We start from the raw sequence: 18,506 nt of genomic DNA on the forward strand, positions 1-18,506 counted from the left end.
AGGAGGAAAATGCAAATTACTTCCAAACACTTCAGATATAGTCTGTGTTAGTAAATGCAAGCATAACACTGTATGATAACGCTTCAGATGACTGTTCTAGAGCCTACAGCTAATCATTCTGTCAGATTCTGGAGTGCTTTACGGGTCTAAAGAAAAATATTAATGATAAATGATCTTAAATAAAACAAAAACATTTATAGAGATGGTATACAAGTATATAACTTTACTCACATGGGAAACGAGGCCACATGAATGGTTTGTGCGCACAATTAAGTGCACACAGCATCCCATATTATCTGATAATTGTAAGAAATAAGTCCAAAAGGCTGATGACTGTGTAAAGCCACATAAAACAACACAAAAATACGATGAATATGCCGAGATCAGTGGCTAATCTGCCGGATTCAGCTGAGGTGAAGTGACGGCGACCAGCGAGACCTAGCTGTCACTCAAGTGGCCACGCCCTTAATTATGCAAACTTAATATAACCTAATATAAAGGAAACGGATGAGTTATAAAAAAAATTCACCCCCCTCACAGTTGTCATGGAGGGTAATAATAGCTATATGAACCAAAATCGTTCTTTGTACCAGGCTGTAAACACCTTTTTTTCTGCTGTAAAGTTGGCCATTCTAACAGTGGGCTCAATTGCAATTTGCTCTATTATGGAGCCAGGACTAGCGGAATTTTGAAGAATTGCAGTTTCAGTTACTTCCGTATTGGCTTCCCGAGGGAGAGCGGGAGGTTGCTGCTTGGTGTAAATCAGCTCTAAAAAGATTTAGCCTGTTCACCTTTGACCAATTCCTGAAAACACGTTTTACTAAATGATGTTTTAATGTGTTCAAACAGCCACAAAAGATCAGCTACTCTCAATCTACTGAATAAATTCTTTAACTTTATCAGATATGTTAAAGCACACTAGTCAGATTTAAACTTTGCATTTTGAAATCATAACTTTGGTTTGATGGTTGAAAAAAACAACAACAATTTTGTCTACTGGTCACATCAGTGCAAAACAAACCTCTGACATCTGGCATAGATTTGACACTGAAAGCACAAATATTTTTCCCCATACTGATTTACAAATATCAACCAGTCAGCTATGGGATGATTGGGTGATTATTAAAAAAATATAAAAGTATTTGAAAAATGACTGAAAACAAAGATACAAGACTGTACGCTTAACTGCATTCATTAGGGAATGAACTACAATACCATGAAAGATTGCCCATGGCACAATTTTATTAAAGAAATTAAATGTTTGAAGTTGTTGATTATAATAAATACAGGGTGTGCGCGGGGTCTTAGAAAGTATTAAAAGTTGCTAAATCAATTTTGAGAAAATGAAGGCCCTCAAAAGTTATTCAAAAGTCTTAATCGTGTTTTACGAGGTCAAATTTTATTCCAGCGTTGTCCAAAGTGTTTGACTCCAAAAAAGCATAAATATATTTATTTTCCTCCTAATATTAACAATAGTGTGCTCGATCCACGCGATTGGTTCGGGCTGGGGCGTGTCACGTATTTTGCGACAAACGCTGGAAGTTGATGTGACGCTCTCCACGTGTAGCGAAACCATATAGCAAAACAGACCGCAAAATGGGAAAATGTAAGTTTGCGTACTCCTGGTTGGAGAAAGACTAGTTTAAACAGTGGCTGAAGTCTGCCGCTGAAAACAACCGTGTTGTTTATTCTTTCAAGCTTTGTTTCTTCCGAGCTTATCTCAGTTCTGTTGCATAGTTGTGCTTCATTGATTTATTTAACTACAAGTTCTAATCAGTATCAAACCTTTAACTTAGTAAACAGTTGAAGTGGTGATGAGGTCTTAGAATATTCTGAGAAGTCTTAAAAAGGTATTAAAATTACCTTTAGTATTCCTGCATATACCCTGAAATAATATATTTCAAGTTTATTGTAAAATGTAGAATATATTTAACTTATTTTTGTCTCTGTGGTTGCTGGATTTTTCTGTACAGTGTGGAAATATAAATTTATGTAATCTATATATAACTAAAAAGTTGTTTTTAGGGTGTGACAGACCTTAAAATGTCTTGGTTTCCTGAGCCCTGACTGTCTCCAAAGTAATGCAAATTGTCAGTTTGCATTTTCAAATTGTCAGTTGTCTTCTCAAGCCGGTCAACCGGTCGGACGGTTTCTGTCTCCAGAACATCATTTGCACACTGTCTTAATGCTAAAATGTATCGTGAATGGGTACTTGTATGCTGATGAGATCAGGGCATGAAAGGCAATTTACCTTGCCGACAACAACACTTCATTTGCATGCTTTGTTTTGGTTTGTCTCCACCCCTATGAATCAATGTCTGTAAAATGTATTAAAACTTAGTGCCTGCTGAACAGTAGAGAGTTTCTTTCGATGACGCCAAAGCCATGCTGAGTTCTTCTTATTAAAGGATTCTGCTTTAAAGACAACCGAAAGTTTCTCCCTGTTTTTTTGGGCTCGTCTTAGAATTTCACAACAGTTTGGTGCCGTGAGCCAAACTAGAGAAATTCACAACAACAGCATCATGGGAAATGTAATTTTTCAATGGAAATTCAGCTTATTATACAACACTTATTAAAAAAAAACATCAGTTTTTAACCTCAAAACTTACTGCAGATTTGCGGTTCTTTTTTTAAACATTAATGTCACAATAACCAAAATGGAGATTTTTACTTTACTGTTGCACTCTCTATTACATATAATTGCCACTATTACCTATTTACTTCTGATTTATAAGATTAACATGTTTTGTGTTGGGCAGATTTCCGGCGGAGGTTTCTCTCCCTGCTGTCCTTCCAGTTCAGCAAATTTAGCTCGACTCTGGCTCTAAATATACTACAGAACAAGAGTGCTAAGGATGACAGCACGGCAGGTACAGACCCACATCTGCTTTCTACATGTTGTATGTGTCTGTGTTTGTTGGTTAAAGATAGATCTTCACCTTTCTTTGTTTTTCCAGTTCTCACCAGTGGCGAACTCGCAGCCACCTTCACTCCATATGACCTGAAGCGTTTGGAGATGTATTCCAGAAACATGGTGGACTATCACCTCATCATGGACATGATTCCTGTTATTGCACGCATGCACTTCCTCAAACAATTCGGTGACACCTCACTCTCTGTGGCCCAGAGTGTAAGTCAGTTGTATGTAACTTTTAAGTTCAAGTGTAGGATCTATTAGAGCAAATGTTCATAAGCATATGTGATTTTAGGGTTTAAACATTTTGAATCTTGCTTTTGTAAAATAATATTATAAATAATTAATAAATATCAATAAGGTGTTAATATTACTACATTGGCATCATGGAGTAACTAATGTAGTTTCTATAGTTTTAATTATTTTTTAAAATTATTATTGTTATTTATTTTTATTTATTTTCATTCATTCATTCAATTTCTTTTCGGCTTAGTCTCTTTATTAATCTGGGGTCGCCACAGCGCAGTGAACCACCAACTTATCCAGCACATGTTTTACGCAGCGGATGCCTTTTCAGCTGCAACCCATCTCTGGGAAACATCCATACACACTCTTTCACTCATACTCATACACTACGGACAATTTAGCCTACCCAATTCACCTGTACCACAAGTCTTTGGGCTGTGGGGGAAGCTGGAGCACCCATAGGAAATCCACGCGAACGAAGGGAGAACGTGCAAACTCCACAGAGAAACGCCAACTGACCAAGCCGAGGCTCGAACCAGCGACCTTCTTGCTGTGAGGCGACAGCACTAGCTACTGCGCCACTGAGTCGCCATATTATTTATTTTTATTTATTTATTTATTTTAAAAGTTTTTATTAGGTTTTTTTTTATTTGGGTGGTTTGCTTGATTTTTCTTATATTTTTTTCCTCGTCTCCAGTTTTATGTAATTGTTATTATAATTTTATTTAAACTTCATTAAGTTATTTAATAAATTCATAAAGTAGGTTGTAATTTGATTGATTTATTTATTATTGTATTAAAATTGTCTAAACAGTTTTTACTTTTATTTATTTATTTATTTTTAACCAGCATTGTATAGTAGTAATTGTTTGTCTTTATATTTTAATTTTAGTTCAAGTTCTTTTGACTTTAAAGTAAATAAAAATTGATGAAATGAACTATTCTCTTGACAGATTAAAAATATCAAATTAAAACCAACCTATGTTTTTATTAAGCAATATTTCATGTAAAACAATATTAAATAGATGTTTTAGTTTTTAATTATAAGAACTGTCATGCAAACAATCTGCATTATTTTGGCAGGTTTGAGATTTGAATATCCATGTCTGTTGGTTATTCGGGCACATGTAGAAAAAAACATAATGCATTCTGTCTGTCCTCAGGCTCTACTTCTGGGAATTGGCCTTCAGCACAAGAGTGTAGATGAGCTGGAGAAGGAGATCGGTCTGCCCAGTTCTCAGCTTATGGGCCTGTTCAACCGTATCATCCGTAAAGTGGTGCAGGTGAGATCCACACCGGCCCTCTTTACAGCTCTCTCAAACACACACACACTGATTAAAGCAGCCTTAATGGATTAGCACCGAAGCCTCTTATCAGAGCACTAACACCGGAGGGAGTGAGAATGCACTGTATGGATCTAAGTCTATATTGTTGCTGGAGTGTTTAGTTATTGTTTGTTTTGTCATCTCCTCTGCAGTTCTTCAACACTCTTCAGGAGAGGGCTGTTGAAGCAGAGATGGTGGCCACTAAAGACATTAGCCTGGAACCAACAGTGCAGACACTGAATGAAGATCTGGTATTTCCATTGTTGTTTTGTGATTTTTGTCCATGTTTTGACAGGTTTTTAGTTGCTGATTACGCATTCCTTCGCTTCAATGACTATATGTTTAGGTTTGAATACACCTGGCATCCACACTACACTGGCACCTTCAATATAGACAGATTTTAGCTCCAACCACCTCCAAATCGCACCTGCTTTATAGTCACTTGTAGTCTTGAACACCTTGATTAGTTGGGTCAGCTGTATTTAATTGGGGTTGGAGCAGTGTTTAGCTGCGTCTCAAATGGCACACTATACACTATGCACTATGTACTTATGAACTTACACACTTATAGTACTCAGTACATGTAGGTAGTGTTGTCCCAAATGGAGCACTAATGTTTTTTAACTAAGCGGAAATTCAAACTGTTTCCCTGATGATGTTTGCCAAGTCAGTGAAATAAATCACCAAACTATCAAATAATACCTGCCATGAGTATAACCGCATTCACCATCGGGAGGCGCTGTAGTCACTCTCGTAGGAAAATTTTGCTTTCACCATGCAAAATAAATAAAGTTATCCAACATGTGCTCCGCCCCTTCCGCACCGTGAGCAAAGCGGCGATCGTTGAGTGCGTGAAGTGTCCATCATGCCACACTTCATTTTACCGGCTGAATGAGTGCATCATCCAGGTAATTAAAGTGAACTTATTATTTTTAGAGCTTTCAGTGTGAACGCGCTTCTTACACTATGTATACTACAAGATGGCGTAGAATAGTGCACAAGTATGCGATTTGGGACGCAGCTTGTGAGTTTGAGACCCATGCTTTAAAATGATGGCTCATTAATTTATGTTGGGTAATGTATTTACCGGGGCTGCGACAAACTATTAAATCGATTAGAAACTATTAGTAAAAGCGTTGGCAATGGATATCATAATCGGAGACGTTTGATTATTAAAAAAACATTAGTTGAGAGCGGAACAGAGTGAACGCACTCGACTCTCTTGCGCACTCTCTCTCTTGTCTATGAGGCGGGTTCGGAGGTAACGTTAGAGGAAAGATGCATGGCGAGGAAGGGAGCAACAGCAGGGTAAATCACTACAGAATCCTGCTTTTGTTCCGTTTTGAAGTGATCAACGTAATGTCCCTGGTGCTGGTGTTTACTCGTTTTCCAGCTTGACAAGCATGACGTGAAAAATTCAAACTGAGGTTTGGTGTGTTGGCTGGCGCTAGGCCAGAGAAGGACGTGTCAATTATTACAATTATGCAGTGTTTTAACTGCGTAATGCTTATTTTATGTTTTAGACATGTAAATACCCGCAGGTACTAGTAAAACAATACATTTGGAGTTTGTAAAACACACAAGAAAGTCTATGGAGGTCTAACAATTCATTCAAATATAATTTTCCAACGTGTATTATTCATATCAGATACACGTAGTGAAATTAACAATAAAGTTCAATCTATTCTTCTCTCAGCTGGCCAGGCACTTGCTTGCATGCATTTGGGGGAGTAACTGGTGAATTTACGTGCTCTATCCTGTGTGTTTTGCTTTTATGAATGAGGCATGCACATGGCCGCAAGTAAACATGGCGATGCCCATCTCACATTATAGATCACGATCATTTATACATCTTTTAAACAACAAAAACACTCACTCACATGTTTTTGTGAATTGGAATATCAGACAGTTGATGACATGATGAGCAAATATCTCAAAAATCTTCAATCAAGAACAGGCAAGAAAAATGGCATGAGAAAATTAAGTGATGCTTAACTTCTATTTGAGATCATTTTTCTTACCCCATTGGGTAATTTTGCCCAAATAATTTTGCTAATTTTGAGGTGTTTTTTTTTTTTTTTTTTTTTTTTAGAAAACAAGATATCATTTCTTATGCTATTTCATCTGTCTAGTATGGATCTTGATTTAAGATTTTTTTTTTTAATATTTGGATTGAAACCAGGACAAAACAAATTTTTTATTTTTTTTATTTTATTATCATTATTATTATTATTGTTATTATTATTATTATTATAACAGCTCAGGGATGTTCAAGGTCAACATGTTTGTGCTCTTTCTAAAGATTTTAGTTCTGTTTTTGAATAAAGGGTTGGAAATTAATGCTTTAAAAAAAACTAATCGACAGATTAATCGATTATTAAAGTAATCGTTAGTTGCAACCCTAGTATTTACTAAGATGAACAATATCATAATAAATGTATTATTGTTATTTTCATAAGCAAAAGTAAAATAATATTTAGTCATGTAACAGAACACACAATCAGTTTTACACATTTGTACTCCATGTATCCACCATTTCCCTCTGACAAAGTGTTATTGTAACGATACAAATTTTGACTCTTTGACTGTTCTGTTCAGAGCTGACATTAACACGTGTTCATGTGTTAGTCACTGCATGTGCAGAACTTACTGTAAAACTTTAAATTTTATTTATCAGTCCCTCCACACAGTGGTTTTTGAGATACAGATTTTCGAATACAAAAGTCATTCATTCTCCACAGCTCATTAGTTAACTGGAGAAAATAACTCAGAGAAGAGCATTTCTGTGCCCATTTACGTTGTATACACCTATATATTTATAAAATATGACATTTGCATAGTTATTTAGTATACAAATGTTGTTTTGTATTAGTGTTTATTATTGAATTGGAAAATAAATAGTAATTGATAGCATTTGAGCTGTTGTCAATTGTAGCCTTTAATATTAATGCGCTAGTATTATTATTATAATGTTAAGCTATATACAAATTTGAATAAATATTACTTTTTATTCTATGAGAAAATTTGAATTTGAATTTGTAATAGAAGACATCTTTAATTGCAGTATATTGAAAGCAAAACAGGCGGTGTGATGTTTAGTTTCTGCAAACTATCAGTTTTGTGTACTGTTGTTACACAGTAATAATGCTACATTTTCTACATTTTAAGAAAGAATAAATTAGTTTAATATTTTATAAACCTTTTTCTAACAATGTATATTATTCAAATGTTTTGTTCATTAGAATGATGCAGCCAAAGAGTTTGAAGAGAAACACAAGAAGGACATTGAGAAGATTAAGGATATGAATCTGTCAGAGTGAGTATTTGCATAAAAGTATTTATTTACACAAGACACAAGTTAAGTTCTTAATAAATGGATTGATCAGATAATCTCATTGAAAATGTTACATTATATTTGTTACGTTCCCCTCAACTCTGTCTAGGGGGACACAGGAACGCAACAGAATATCAGTGGAGTTTTGTGTGTGTGTCAGCAATGAGGTCACATGAGCAACTTCTTAAAGGACTAAATAAAGAAAATGCAACTGGAATAAAGATTAACAATATTTATTAAAGGATTAAGGGAGGGTTCCAAAAGAAAGGCTTCAAGAGGGGGTTCAAGCCAAAACAACAAACAAACGTTCTCTAACTGAGAGAAAGGGAAGAACTGAATAATCTATCAAAGAAAAAAAAAGAAAAATACATCAAAAATACTCTCACTCCCTTACTAACTTAAACAGGAGAAAATGGTTACAAAAAGAAAAATGGCACCCCCTCCCTACTAACCCAATCCCAAATTAACAGAATAAAGAGTGGATAACAAAGTAGTATTGAAAACAAAAATTAACTTATAATCAAAAAGAGTTCGAGGCAAATACTTAAAGAATCAAACTAAATATATATATTTATAAAGCCTCACAAAAACAAAGCCTCCACACACACACACAAACACACTGTTCTAGTGGAGAACTGCTGTTTAAATGCCCATTGCTTTTCTCGTCCTCCAATCACGGAGTGGTTCATAAGTGGCAGCAGGTGATGGTCATTAGCTCCTACTAGGGTGTTGCAGAGAAAGAAAGAAAGAAAAAAAAAAACAACAGAAACAAATACGTCCTGATACGTAACATATTGTATAAGCATGCAGATGAATTAATTTACATGCATGTACTTTCCACCCTACACGCAACTTAATTTTTTCAGATTTTGGAAAGCTGCTTTGGAACAATAATTATTGTGAAAAGCGATATACAAATGAATTATTTGTGTCCCACATTGTAGTATTTTTGATTTTGATTTGTTTTTGATTTATTCATTATTCATTTGATTCAGAACAGAAATATCATACATAAAATATCTTTAACAAAAAATACATTTCAACATGGTTGAAAATGGAGCGGGATGAAGCACAAGCTTGTTATTTTCCCTCTCCATTACTGGCATCTTTGACATATTATATATTCGATTCCATTTGCACATTTACATTTTATAACATGGACCCAAAAAAATTCATAATACTGCAAATAGCCGTTAATTGAAATTTCATCTCATTTTATCCTTTTTCAATCACCTCTATTCATCATTATATTCCTTTGATAATATATATTTATACAACTTTTTAAATGGATTAATATCCTGACATTGTTTTAAATGTTCCAAACTGTTCCATAATTTCACACTACAGACAGACATGCACAACCTTTTTTAAAGTTGTCATTGTTTTCAACCTGCCAAAATTGTGTTGTTTTCAGATTATATCCCCCTCGTCTTTCTTTTGTATGCATTTCAGAAGTTATTTATTCCTAGCTTTAAACATTAATTGTGCTGTTTTAAGTTTAGCCAAGTCATTGAACTTAAGTGTCTTCAATTTAAAAAATAAAGGATTTGTTTGCTCCAAATACCCCACATTTTCTATCAGTCATATTTCTTTTTTCTGCATTGTACATAAGGATTGTAAATTAGATTTATATGTATTCCCCAAAATTTCAACACAATATCTCATATATGGCAACATTAGCGTGTTATATAATATATACATTGATTTATTATCCAGGATAAATCTAGCTTTATACACTATTGCTACAGTTTTGACTAATTTTGATATCACATTATTTATTTGCGGTTTCCAACTATTTTTATGATTAAATACAACACTAAGATACTTAATTGCATATACTCTTTCTATAACTTCATTATCATTTTTAAAATCTGTATTATAACTACTTTTTAATTTCCCAAATAGCACAACCTTTGTTTTACTTGTATTTAATGACAATTTGTTTACGTCAAACCACAATTTCAATTGATTAATTTCTGTTTTGATCAACTCCATAAGTTTTGGTAAATTATCCTTAGAACAAAAGATACGTATCATCTGCAAACAAAATAAACTTAAACACGTTGAAATGAGTGTTTAAAAATAAATATACTTGAAATTAAATGTTCTCATTTCATTATTATATATACTTTTTTTCAATTCAATTCACCTTTATTTGTATAGTGCTTATACAATGTAGAGTGTGTCAAAGCAGCTTCACATAAAAGCTCATAGTAAATTGGAACAGTGTAGTTCAGTTTTTAACGTTTAAGTTCAGTTCAGTTTAGCTCAGTTCAGTGTGGTTTAATAATCACTACTGAGAGTCCAAACACTGAAGAGCAAATCCAACGATGCGCAGCTCTACAGATCCCGAGCAATATACATTTGTTTACAAATAGTTTCCATTATACCTTTGAAGTGTTTTCATTCGGGAAATATTTTAAGTGAATTGTTTGAAAAGGTGTTTTCTTCTGCAATTTTAGAATATTTATCTTTAATCAAACTAAAAGATTGTATATGACTGTTTTCAGTGTTGTTGCTACGTATATGTTTTTTATTGTTTTTTTTACAATGTATGTTTGTTAAGAAACTGATATGATTATATAATTATATATTGTATGTTCAGTAGATGTTTTTGCCATGAATATAGCCAATGGTGCTGATATGGCATTAAAAACTAAATAAATAAATAAATAATACATTTGAAGACTAGAAGTTTACAAATTTAAGACTAAAATGGCACATTGAGAAGTTTGATAAATAAAGGCCCAGATCCTCTGACATGGACTTGTTACTGTCCTGGTATAAGAGCTCACTCCTGTTGCATGAAGCAGATTAGGTGCATTTAGCTTATAACAATAGCATCCATGGCCAACTGAACTAAATGCCTTGTATTTCTAAAAAAAGGCAAAATGACAGTCAAAACAAACCTTTGCTTAATTAGTTTCTTTCCCTTTTAGTTTCAATTTTAATTTGTATGTTTTCTGTGCTCATGTAGAAGACACACCACTACTTTCAAGCACTATTTGAATGACACTTAAGCCATTGCTTATTAAACTTACCTATTGCACTCAACCAGCTTATCTTAAGTGCTCATTTTGGGTTCAGTGACCTTTTAGCTAAGATTGGTCATTGAAGTCTTGTATATATTAATATAATAAGGATGGGTGGTGCTGATTTTATTTTATTTATTTATTAATGAAGGTACATGATTCGAGGTGATGATGAGGAATGGGATCAAGTGTTGAAGAAAGCAGGACATTCAGCTATTGTTAGCATAAAAGGGTAAGCAGTGATAAATGGTGCTCAGATTGGGGGGACTTTTGTCTGTTTTATTTGGGATCATGAACTTATGCTATAAACTATAAACTCATCTTTCTGTTTTTTCCTTCTTAGTGACAAGAAAAGGAAACTTGAAGGCACGAACCAGAAAGAACAGCGCGAAGGCAAGAAGATGAAGAAAATAAAGGACAAAAGGGGCAAATTTGGAAAGAAAACATAACATGTACTTTAAAAAGAAATTTTGAAAGTGACTGTGTTTTTTATTGTTTTTTTTTAGTTTAATTCAAGACTGAATCCAAATAAAAGCTTAAGATGTTCGGATAAAGATTTTTGGAGACCAGTTTGTTTTATTGTATTTATTATATCTCAGGTATTTTCAGTTTTTCTTTTATAATCCCATTTTTCAGATTTTCTGTTTTTTTTCCGTGAAAATTATTCTCAGGAGCAGAACACTGAATTGTATAAATATACTTTGCTATCTGTCAAATAATTCTGATGAATACACTAGACTAACAAATATATTGATTGCGGAACCCAGTGAGTTTAAATATTTAATTTAGATATAATTTAGAGAAAATGGCTCAGATTAGTCATGCGTAACATTTTCTCTCATGAACAATAATGCAAACACTGTCAAGATTGCCATTGTAGTGAATGGTGCCCATGGAACGAATGGTGCCATTATTAACGTGAGACAACGAAAATACCAACGCAAACCTCTCCTGTATTCTGACATTCCAATACTTCAGAGTTCAACTTTATCTGAAAGTCAAGAGCGAGAGAAGAGCACGACGTGACCAGAAGAGGGCGCGCAGGACACAGTAACGGAGAGGAAGTGAGATGCTCCCTCCCTTGGACCCTCATCTGTTCTGACCCTCTCCTGACTTCCTACACTTGGAGTGCACACAGTTCGCGCAGCTGACCCTGAAGACCTGAGACTCTGCTCGCTAAGACGAGTGGTCTCATAGTCATCGTAAATTAGGGGTTCCTCTCATTGCTAATACCTTGTGGAATGCTTAATGCCTTAAAGTATCTAGACAATGTGTATGGGAGTGTTTGTATGTTGATTTATGTTCTAAGATGTGCCTATGGAACAGCTATAAATTTATTCACATAAGACATGACCTATAAGTTTTGCTGAATAGTAGAATTCTTGACTGAGTGGTCAGACCACATTATATTGGTTGGTCCTTTAGTGATTTATAATTAGTGTTTTGATATATTAGGTAAAACCCAGATGATGTACGGGTGATTATATGCAGTATGTCAAGTCCTCACTGATATATGAGGTGTAGTTATGTGCATGACCTGATTTTGGAAGTATAAAAGCTGAACCAAACTGACCAGCTTTGCGCTTTCCGGCTTCTGTATATTGAGGTTGGTTGCCCTTTATCCTCCACGGAGGATAAAGTAAGGATTTTGTTTCTGTCATTTGTCTTTTGTTTATTCTACCTTTTCACTGGATTTTATTTTATTAATAAAAGTGTATTTTATTACTTTTCTTCAACTGGAGTGGACATTGACTTCATTTTTCAGCACCCATCAAGAGTTACCCTGTGTGGTAAAGTATGAATCTAATTTATTCTCTAGCAAAATACATTATAAAGACGATCCTTTAACTAAACTCTAGCTTAGAAATATAGCGAAGGGAGGATTCTGGTTTATCTTTATTTAATTAGGGTGATTAAATAAAGGCGATCCAGCACACCATGCATGATTCAATACCAATGCACGTTCTATGTTGCTTTCAGAAAACATTTAGCCTATTTGAAATGGTATAGTAAAGCCTTGTGCAATTCATAATATAAAATTAACACAGTCTGCTGCAAAAATGTTGCGAAGTCTATAGGAAAATGTGTTGAACAGGCTGAAAGCCAGTGATCTTTGTGCTGTGTTTGGTGATTTGAGGATGTCTAATGACTGCATTGCACAACAGCGCTTCGATAACGAGCTGTGCTGCAAGAAGCAAAGAACTTTGGTGGTGTGTTTTCTCGAGTAAAAATGGAGATTCCGATCGTGGATTTCAACGTGTACGAACTGGGAGAGACGAATGTGTCGGCTGATAAGTTGGATCATTTGAGTAAAGAAGTGAAAAGGGCCTTCACTGATGTGGGGTTTGTTTATCTGAAAAACACAGGAATAAGTCAGGAAGAGGTTTGTGAGGATTTCTTTTGACATGATATTTATGAGAAGTTCTGAAGTTGTTTGTAGCTATTACCTTTTTTCTGTCTACTGTTTCAGGTAGACAATGTCATGGGTGTTTCAAAGAAGTTCTTCAGTTTGCCAGAACACGTGAAAAAGTCTTTCAGCAGGGGCAGTTTCCCATGTAACGAGAATCACGGCTGGGTTTCGGTAGAAACGGAAAGGCACGTCGATTCTCGGGTGATGATCAGCTGCTTCTAACCTCACTAATGACGAAGATGCATCTAACTACTGTGTCTCTTGTCATTTAACAGTTTGAACCCTCGGCGTCCCGGTGATTTGAAGGAGGCGTTCAATACATCGACCTTGAGTGCAGAAATTGTAAATACAATTTCTTCTTCAGTTTCTTTCAGTGCGTCTCCTAGTTTAATCATAGCATATTGTTGTGGGTTGTCTTTTGTTTTCAAGTGGTGAGAAGCCCTTAAGGGGACAAGATCATGGAGAAAAATACTATATACTATCAATAGCAATCAAATTTTATGACGATATTTGATTGTGAAAAATGGCATATTGAATGTACATGATTGTTTTTAAAATACTCTCCAAAACAATGTAATACTGAGAAGTCAAAAAGTATTGCATGTACACAAGATTATAGAAACTAATAAAGGCAGTATTTAGGCAAGTATTGCTCAAGAAAATGCCTGGGCAGCAGTTCATTTGAAAAAAAAAAAATAAATAAATAAATAAAAATACTAGAGTGTAGTTTGGGTAAATACCCCCCCCCCCCCCCCATCAGAACTGTAAAAAGTAGGCTACTAAGTGCCAGGTTTTAAAGAATGCTTAAACTTGACCCCCATTCGTAACAATCAAATGCAGTAGTAGTGCCATAAATCAGATGTATGGACAGATACCAGAGTGAGTTTGGAGGTACCAGCACCAAGTCTGTCAAAGCACAATATGAATAATGGTTTAAGACGATACTAACAATGATAAGGAAAGACCAATCAGGTTTAGAGATTTTGTGACTCAAATGATCCCTCAAAACCCAGAACAAGATCCTGCAAGGTAAATTCTTCAAACATGGTGCAACAGAAAATGGTGCCTATGATACCCCCTACTTAAATTTTTTTTAAACAGCCATTTTCATAAATTTTAAGACAGTTTATGACTTTTATTATATGCATTATGAGTGGGGGTCATGTTTAAAGACCCTTTACAGACCCTAATGCAAGCGGCAGACTTCACGGAGGGTTCCTAATGATTTAATTCAGACCTAATTCTTCATTTTCAATTCTCAACCCATTTCTGGAGACATTTCTTGTCTATCGTTTATGCCATACTTTAACAGTTTCTAATATGTCCTCCTCTTTGCACTTCAATATTTTTTTAATACATTAAATGTTTTTGGAACATTTTACTTGTACGCAAACTGCTAAATACATGTTGACATCTGAATACAATGAACTTTTCCACTGCCAGGCCTTGTTAACAATTATACATTAAGCATTAATGAATAAAGGCAAGATGAACTATATTAAGCTTTGGAATTGAAATGATGTGCTTGAGAAAAAATACCAATATAAGTGACTTGCATGATAATGCACACACTATTTAAAGCCATTCAAAGTCAGCATTTACAAAGTTTGTCTTGCTAGTGCAGATTCTTAAGGTGAACAATTTGTGAATCTGTTAATCCACTCCAAAAAGTTTTGTTAATTTTCAAAGTCTGACCATAAATTGTAATGGAATCAACAAGTAATTTGGGATTTGAAACATTACATGATTCTCAATGTGCTCAGAATTGGCCTTCAGAAGGAGTTGCTGATTTCCGAGATGTTCAGGTTTCATTTTTCCTGCGCTGTAAGGAACTTTCTCTTCGAGTGCTGCGACTGATGGCTCTTGGTTTGGGTCTGGATTCTGAAGTCTTCCTTGATGCTCACAAGCTAATTGGAAGTAAGTAAAATCATACGCACTTCTGCATCCTCAAGTTGAGGTCCTGCAAGAGCTTTGTAATGTGGATTTTAAAGTGTAATTGTTTAAGGTGATGTGAATAGAACCACACTACGGTCTCTGTTCTACCCTCCTGTCAAGAGCACAAGTGTGAAGGAAAATCAGCTGCGATGCGGTGAACACTCCGATTATGGCAGCATCACTCTGGTCTTTCAAAGCCATGAAGGTGGACTGCAGGTGAGCACCAATACAGGACAACATTCCTCTATTCATTATTGTGGATCTTTATCATTTAGAGAGCATATATGTGTGTCTCTGCATATTCTCCAGGTTTTAAGCCGGGCTGGTGATTATATTTCTGCTCCAAGTATTTCTGGAACGGTTCTGGTTAACATTGCAGACATGATGCAAAGATGGACCAGCGACATCTATGTGTCTGCCGTAAGTTTCTTTTACTGATGTTACATTTAATTTAACAGTGCTTGTACAATGGGTTTGGCAAATACAAACCCAATTGAAAAAAAACATTTGTTAATTCTTTTTAACTTTTAATTAATTGAGAAGTAAAATACAAAGAAATCCAGTGTTTTCCATGACAAACTTGTATTTTGTAACCCTAAACCAATTGTCCCAACTCCATGGAGTGTGTTGCAGCCAACAAAATCATAGAGGCATAAACAAGAAATGGTTATAATATATATAAACTAAACAAGTTTTAAAAGTGGTTCACAATAAACAATAAGGTGAACTGGTGATTATAGGAGGGTATGTGTTTGGGTGTACAAGGATCGAGCATCTCCGTATTTTTCCAAGTAAACCTGCATAATTTCTCACCATTCTGAGCTAAAAACCATCAGCTAATTATCAAACAAATTAAATATCATATTTTCAACACATCTGTTGAAAATGTAGGAGCCATCATGAAAAGGAGAATCGCACAACAATGATCATGACTGTTGAGCTTCTGAAAACTTGAATCAAGACAGAGCAGGCAAAAATAGCTTGTTAAATTTTAAAGAGATCATTCACCCATAAGAATTTCTGTTATATATATATTTATACAGATTTTTTTTTTTTCATTTTTGGGTGAACTATCCTCTTAACTATTAAAATCCTCAATTTCCAAACAGTCAAGCATTGTTATTAAAAGAAAAGCTGATGTAACACCATTTAAATATGCAGCTTTCCCAACATTTGTAGAGTATATTGCAGTACTTCAAACATCAAAACATTTCTGAGTTAAAATGCAAGTTTTTTTATGAAATTGAACTAGCTTAAGACACTGTTTGAGAAAGTAGCAGTTACATAAAAAGTCTGTGTGAAATTTTTAGTAGGTTGACATGTTGTGCTTTCATTTTGCGCATCATTCCCTAGTAGCAAATTAAGAGGGGTGTAGTTAAGAATATTGTGGCTGAAGACATCAAACTAACATCAACAGAAGACTACCAAAACACTTTTTCCCTCAGTGTATTAACTTGCACAGTTGAATTGTTCACCTAAGGAATAACAATGTGTGCGAGCAAAATAAAATGTGTAAATGCAAAACTGGAAACAGGCTTCCATATTATGTCTGTATTTATAGGAATAATTCACCCAAAAAATTAATCTCTGCCATCATATTCTTACACTTGACTAGTCCAGTTTCAGTTTTTTCCCCACTGTTAAACACAAAAGAAGATATTTTGAGGATAGCTAGAAAGCTGTAACCATTACCTTCTATAGTGTTTTTCCTCCTGTCAGCGGATGTCAATGGTCATAGGTTACAGAGTTCAGACGCAAAAACCTCTTAGTGCCATCTGATAATTTCTTCTATATGAGCATTTTTCTCAGGTCCATATGTTTTGATTCAGTAATTTCACTTTTATGGCTAAGAATAGGTTATTTTCATAAATTTTACAATGAAATAACTGAACGTAAGCATCAGAGGCAGAGAGAAATGCTCATTGTAGAAGAAAATTCTAGATGGCACTTTCAATTTCTAGATGGTTTTTGCATCTGAACTATTCATATCATCTTCTATTGTGTTATAACAGAACAAAAACAACAAAAAGCTCAAACTGGTTGAAACCACTTGTGGGTGAGTAAATGATGACAGAATTACATTTTGTGTGAACTATCCCTTTAATGCCTGTTTAAAACTTTATCATGTGAAGAACCATATTTGATAACTTAATTGACACTTACAGTACATCGGGAAAGTATTCATATCGCTTCACTTTTTCCACATTTTTTATGTTACAGCCTTATTCCAAAATGGATTAAATTAATTTATTTCCTCAAAATTCTACATGCCTTAAAAATCACATGTACATAAGTATTCACAGCCTTTGCCGTGAAGTAAGTTAAATTAAGCTTAGGTACATTTTGTTTCCACTGATCATTCTTAAGATGTTTCAGCAGCTTAATTGGAGTTCACCTGTGGTAAATTCAGTTGACTGGACATGATTTGAAAAGGCATACACCTGTCTATATATATGTCCCAGGGTTGACAGTGCATGTCAAAGCACAAAGTCAGGATTGTCTCGAGGCACAAGGCTGGGGAAGGTTACAGAAAAATTTCTGATGCTCAGAAAGTTCCATTGAGCACAGTGGCCTCCATCATCCGTAAGTGGAAGATGTTTGGAACCACCAGGACTCCTCCTAGAGCTGGCCGGCCAGCTAAGCTGAGTGACCAGGGAAGAAGGGCCTTAGTCAGGGAGGTGATCAATAACCCAATGGTCACTCTGTCTGAGCTCCAGCGTTCTTCTGTGGAGAGAGGAAAACCTTACAGAAGGACAACCATCTGTGCAGCAATCCACCAATCAGGCCTGTATGGTAGAGTGGCCTGACGGAAGCCACTCCCCACCTGGAATTTGCCAAAAGGCATCTGAAGGACTCTCAGACCATAAGAAACAAAATTCTCTCATTTGATGAGACTAAAATTGAACTCTTTGGAGTGAATGCCAGACATCACATTTGGAGAAAACCAGGCACCTCCTCACCAGGCTAATGCTATCCATCATGCTGCAGGGACTGGAAGACTAGTCAGGATAGAGGGAAATGCTCTTGACCTCAGACTGGGGTGACGGTTCATCGTCCAGCAGGACAATGGCCCAAAGCACACCGCCAAAATATCAATGTAGTGGCTTCACAACAACCTGGTGAATTTCCTTGAGTGGCCCAGCCAGAGCCCATATCTAAATCCTATTAAACATATCTGGAGATATCTGATAATGGCTGTACACCGTCGCTTCCCATCCAACCTGATAGAGCTTCAGAGGTACTGCAAAGAGGAAATCCCCAAAACAGGTGTGCCAAGCTTGTGGAATCAAATTCAAAAAGACTTGAGGCT

General features: G+C 35.3%; 2 protein-coding genes across 2 annotated transcripts in view; both read left to right on the forward strand.

Annotated features, from left to right (window-relative positions):
- The window catches only part of nat10 (N-acetyltransferase 10), a 30,064-nt gene extending 18,659 nt beyond the window's left edge, over positions 1–11,405 (forward strand). Inside the window, exons 23-29 of the mRNA XM_056479006.1 lie at positions 2,760–2,870; positions 2,958–3,130; positions 4,324–4,443; positions 4,638–4,736; positions 7,728–7,801; positions 11,003–11,083; positions 11,195–11,405. Coding sequence (XP_056334981.1) covers positions 2,760–2,870; positions 2,958–3,130; positions 4,324–4,443; positions 4,638–4,736; positions 7,728–7,801; positions 11,003–11,083; positions 11,195–11,300 — 764 coding nt within the window. The 3' untranslated portion in view covers positions 11,301–11,405. The remainder of the gene's footprint in view (positions 1–2,759; positions 2,871–2,957; positions 3,131–4,323; positions 4,444–4,637; positions 4,737–7,727; positions 7,802–11,002; positions 11,084–11,194) is intronic.
- A 190-nt stretch (positions 11,406–11,595) lies between these two features.
- si:dkey-10o6.2 (uncharacterized protein LOC100124608 homolog) overlaps positions 11,596–18,506 on the forward strand; it is a 7,825-nt gene continuing 914 nt past the window's right edge. The window contains exons 1-7 of the mRNA XM_056479012.1: positions 11,596–12,641; positions 13,017–13,234; positions 13,322–13,446; positions 13,537–13,603; positions 15,025–15,178; positions 15,267–15,412; positions 15,506–15,616. Coding sequence (XP_056334987.1) covers positions 13,082–13,234; positions 13,322–13,446; positions 13,537–13,603; positions 15,025–15,178; positions 15,267–15,412; positions 15,506–15,616 — 756 coding nt within the window. The 5' untranslated portion in view covers positions 11,596–12,641; positions 13,017–13,081. The remainder of the gene's footprint in view (positions 12,642–13,016; positions 13,235–13,321; positions 13,447–13,536; positions 13,604–15,024; positions 15,179–15,266; positions 15,413–15,505; positions 15,617–18,506) is intronic.

This window comes from Danio aesculapii, chromosome 18, assembly GCF_903798145.1.
Source record: "Danio aesculapii chromosome 18, fDanAes4.1, whole genome shotgun sequence".
Classification (NCBI taxonomy): domain Eukaryota; kingdom Metazoa; phylum Chordata; class Actinopteri; order Cypriniformes; family Danionidae; genus Danio; species Danio aesculapii.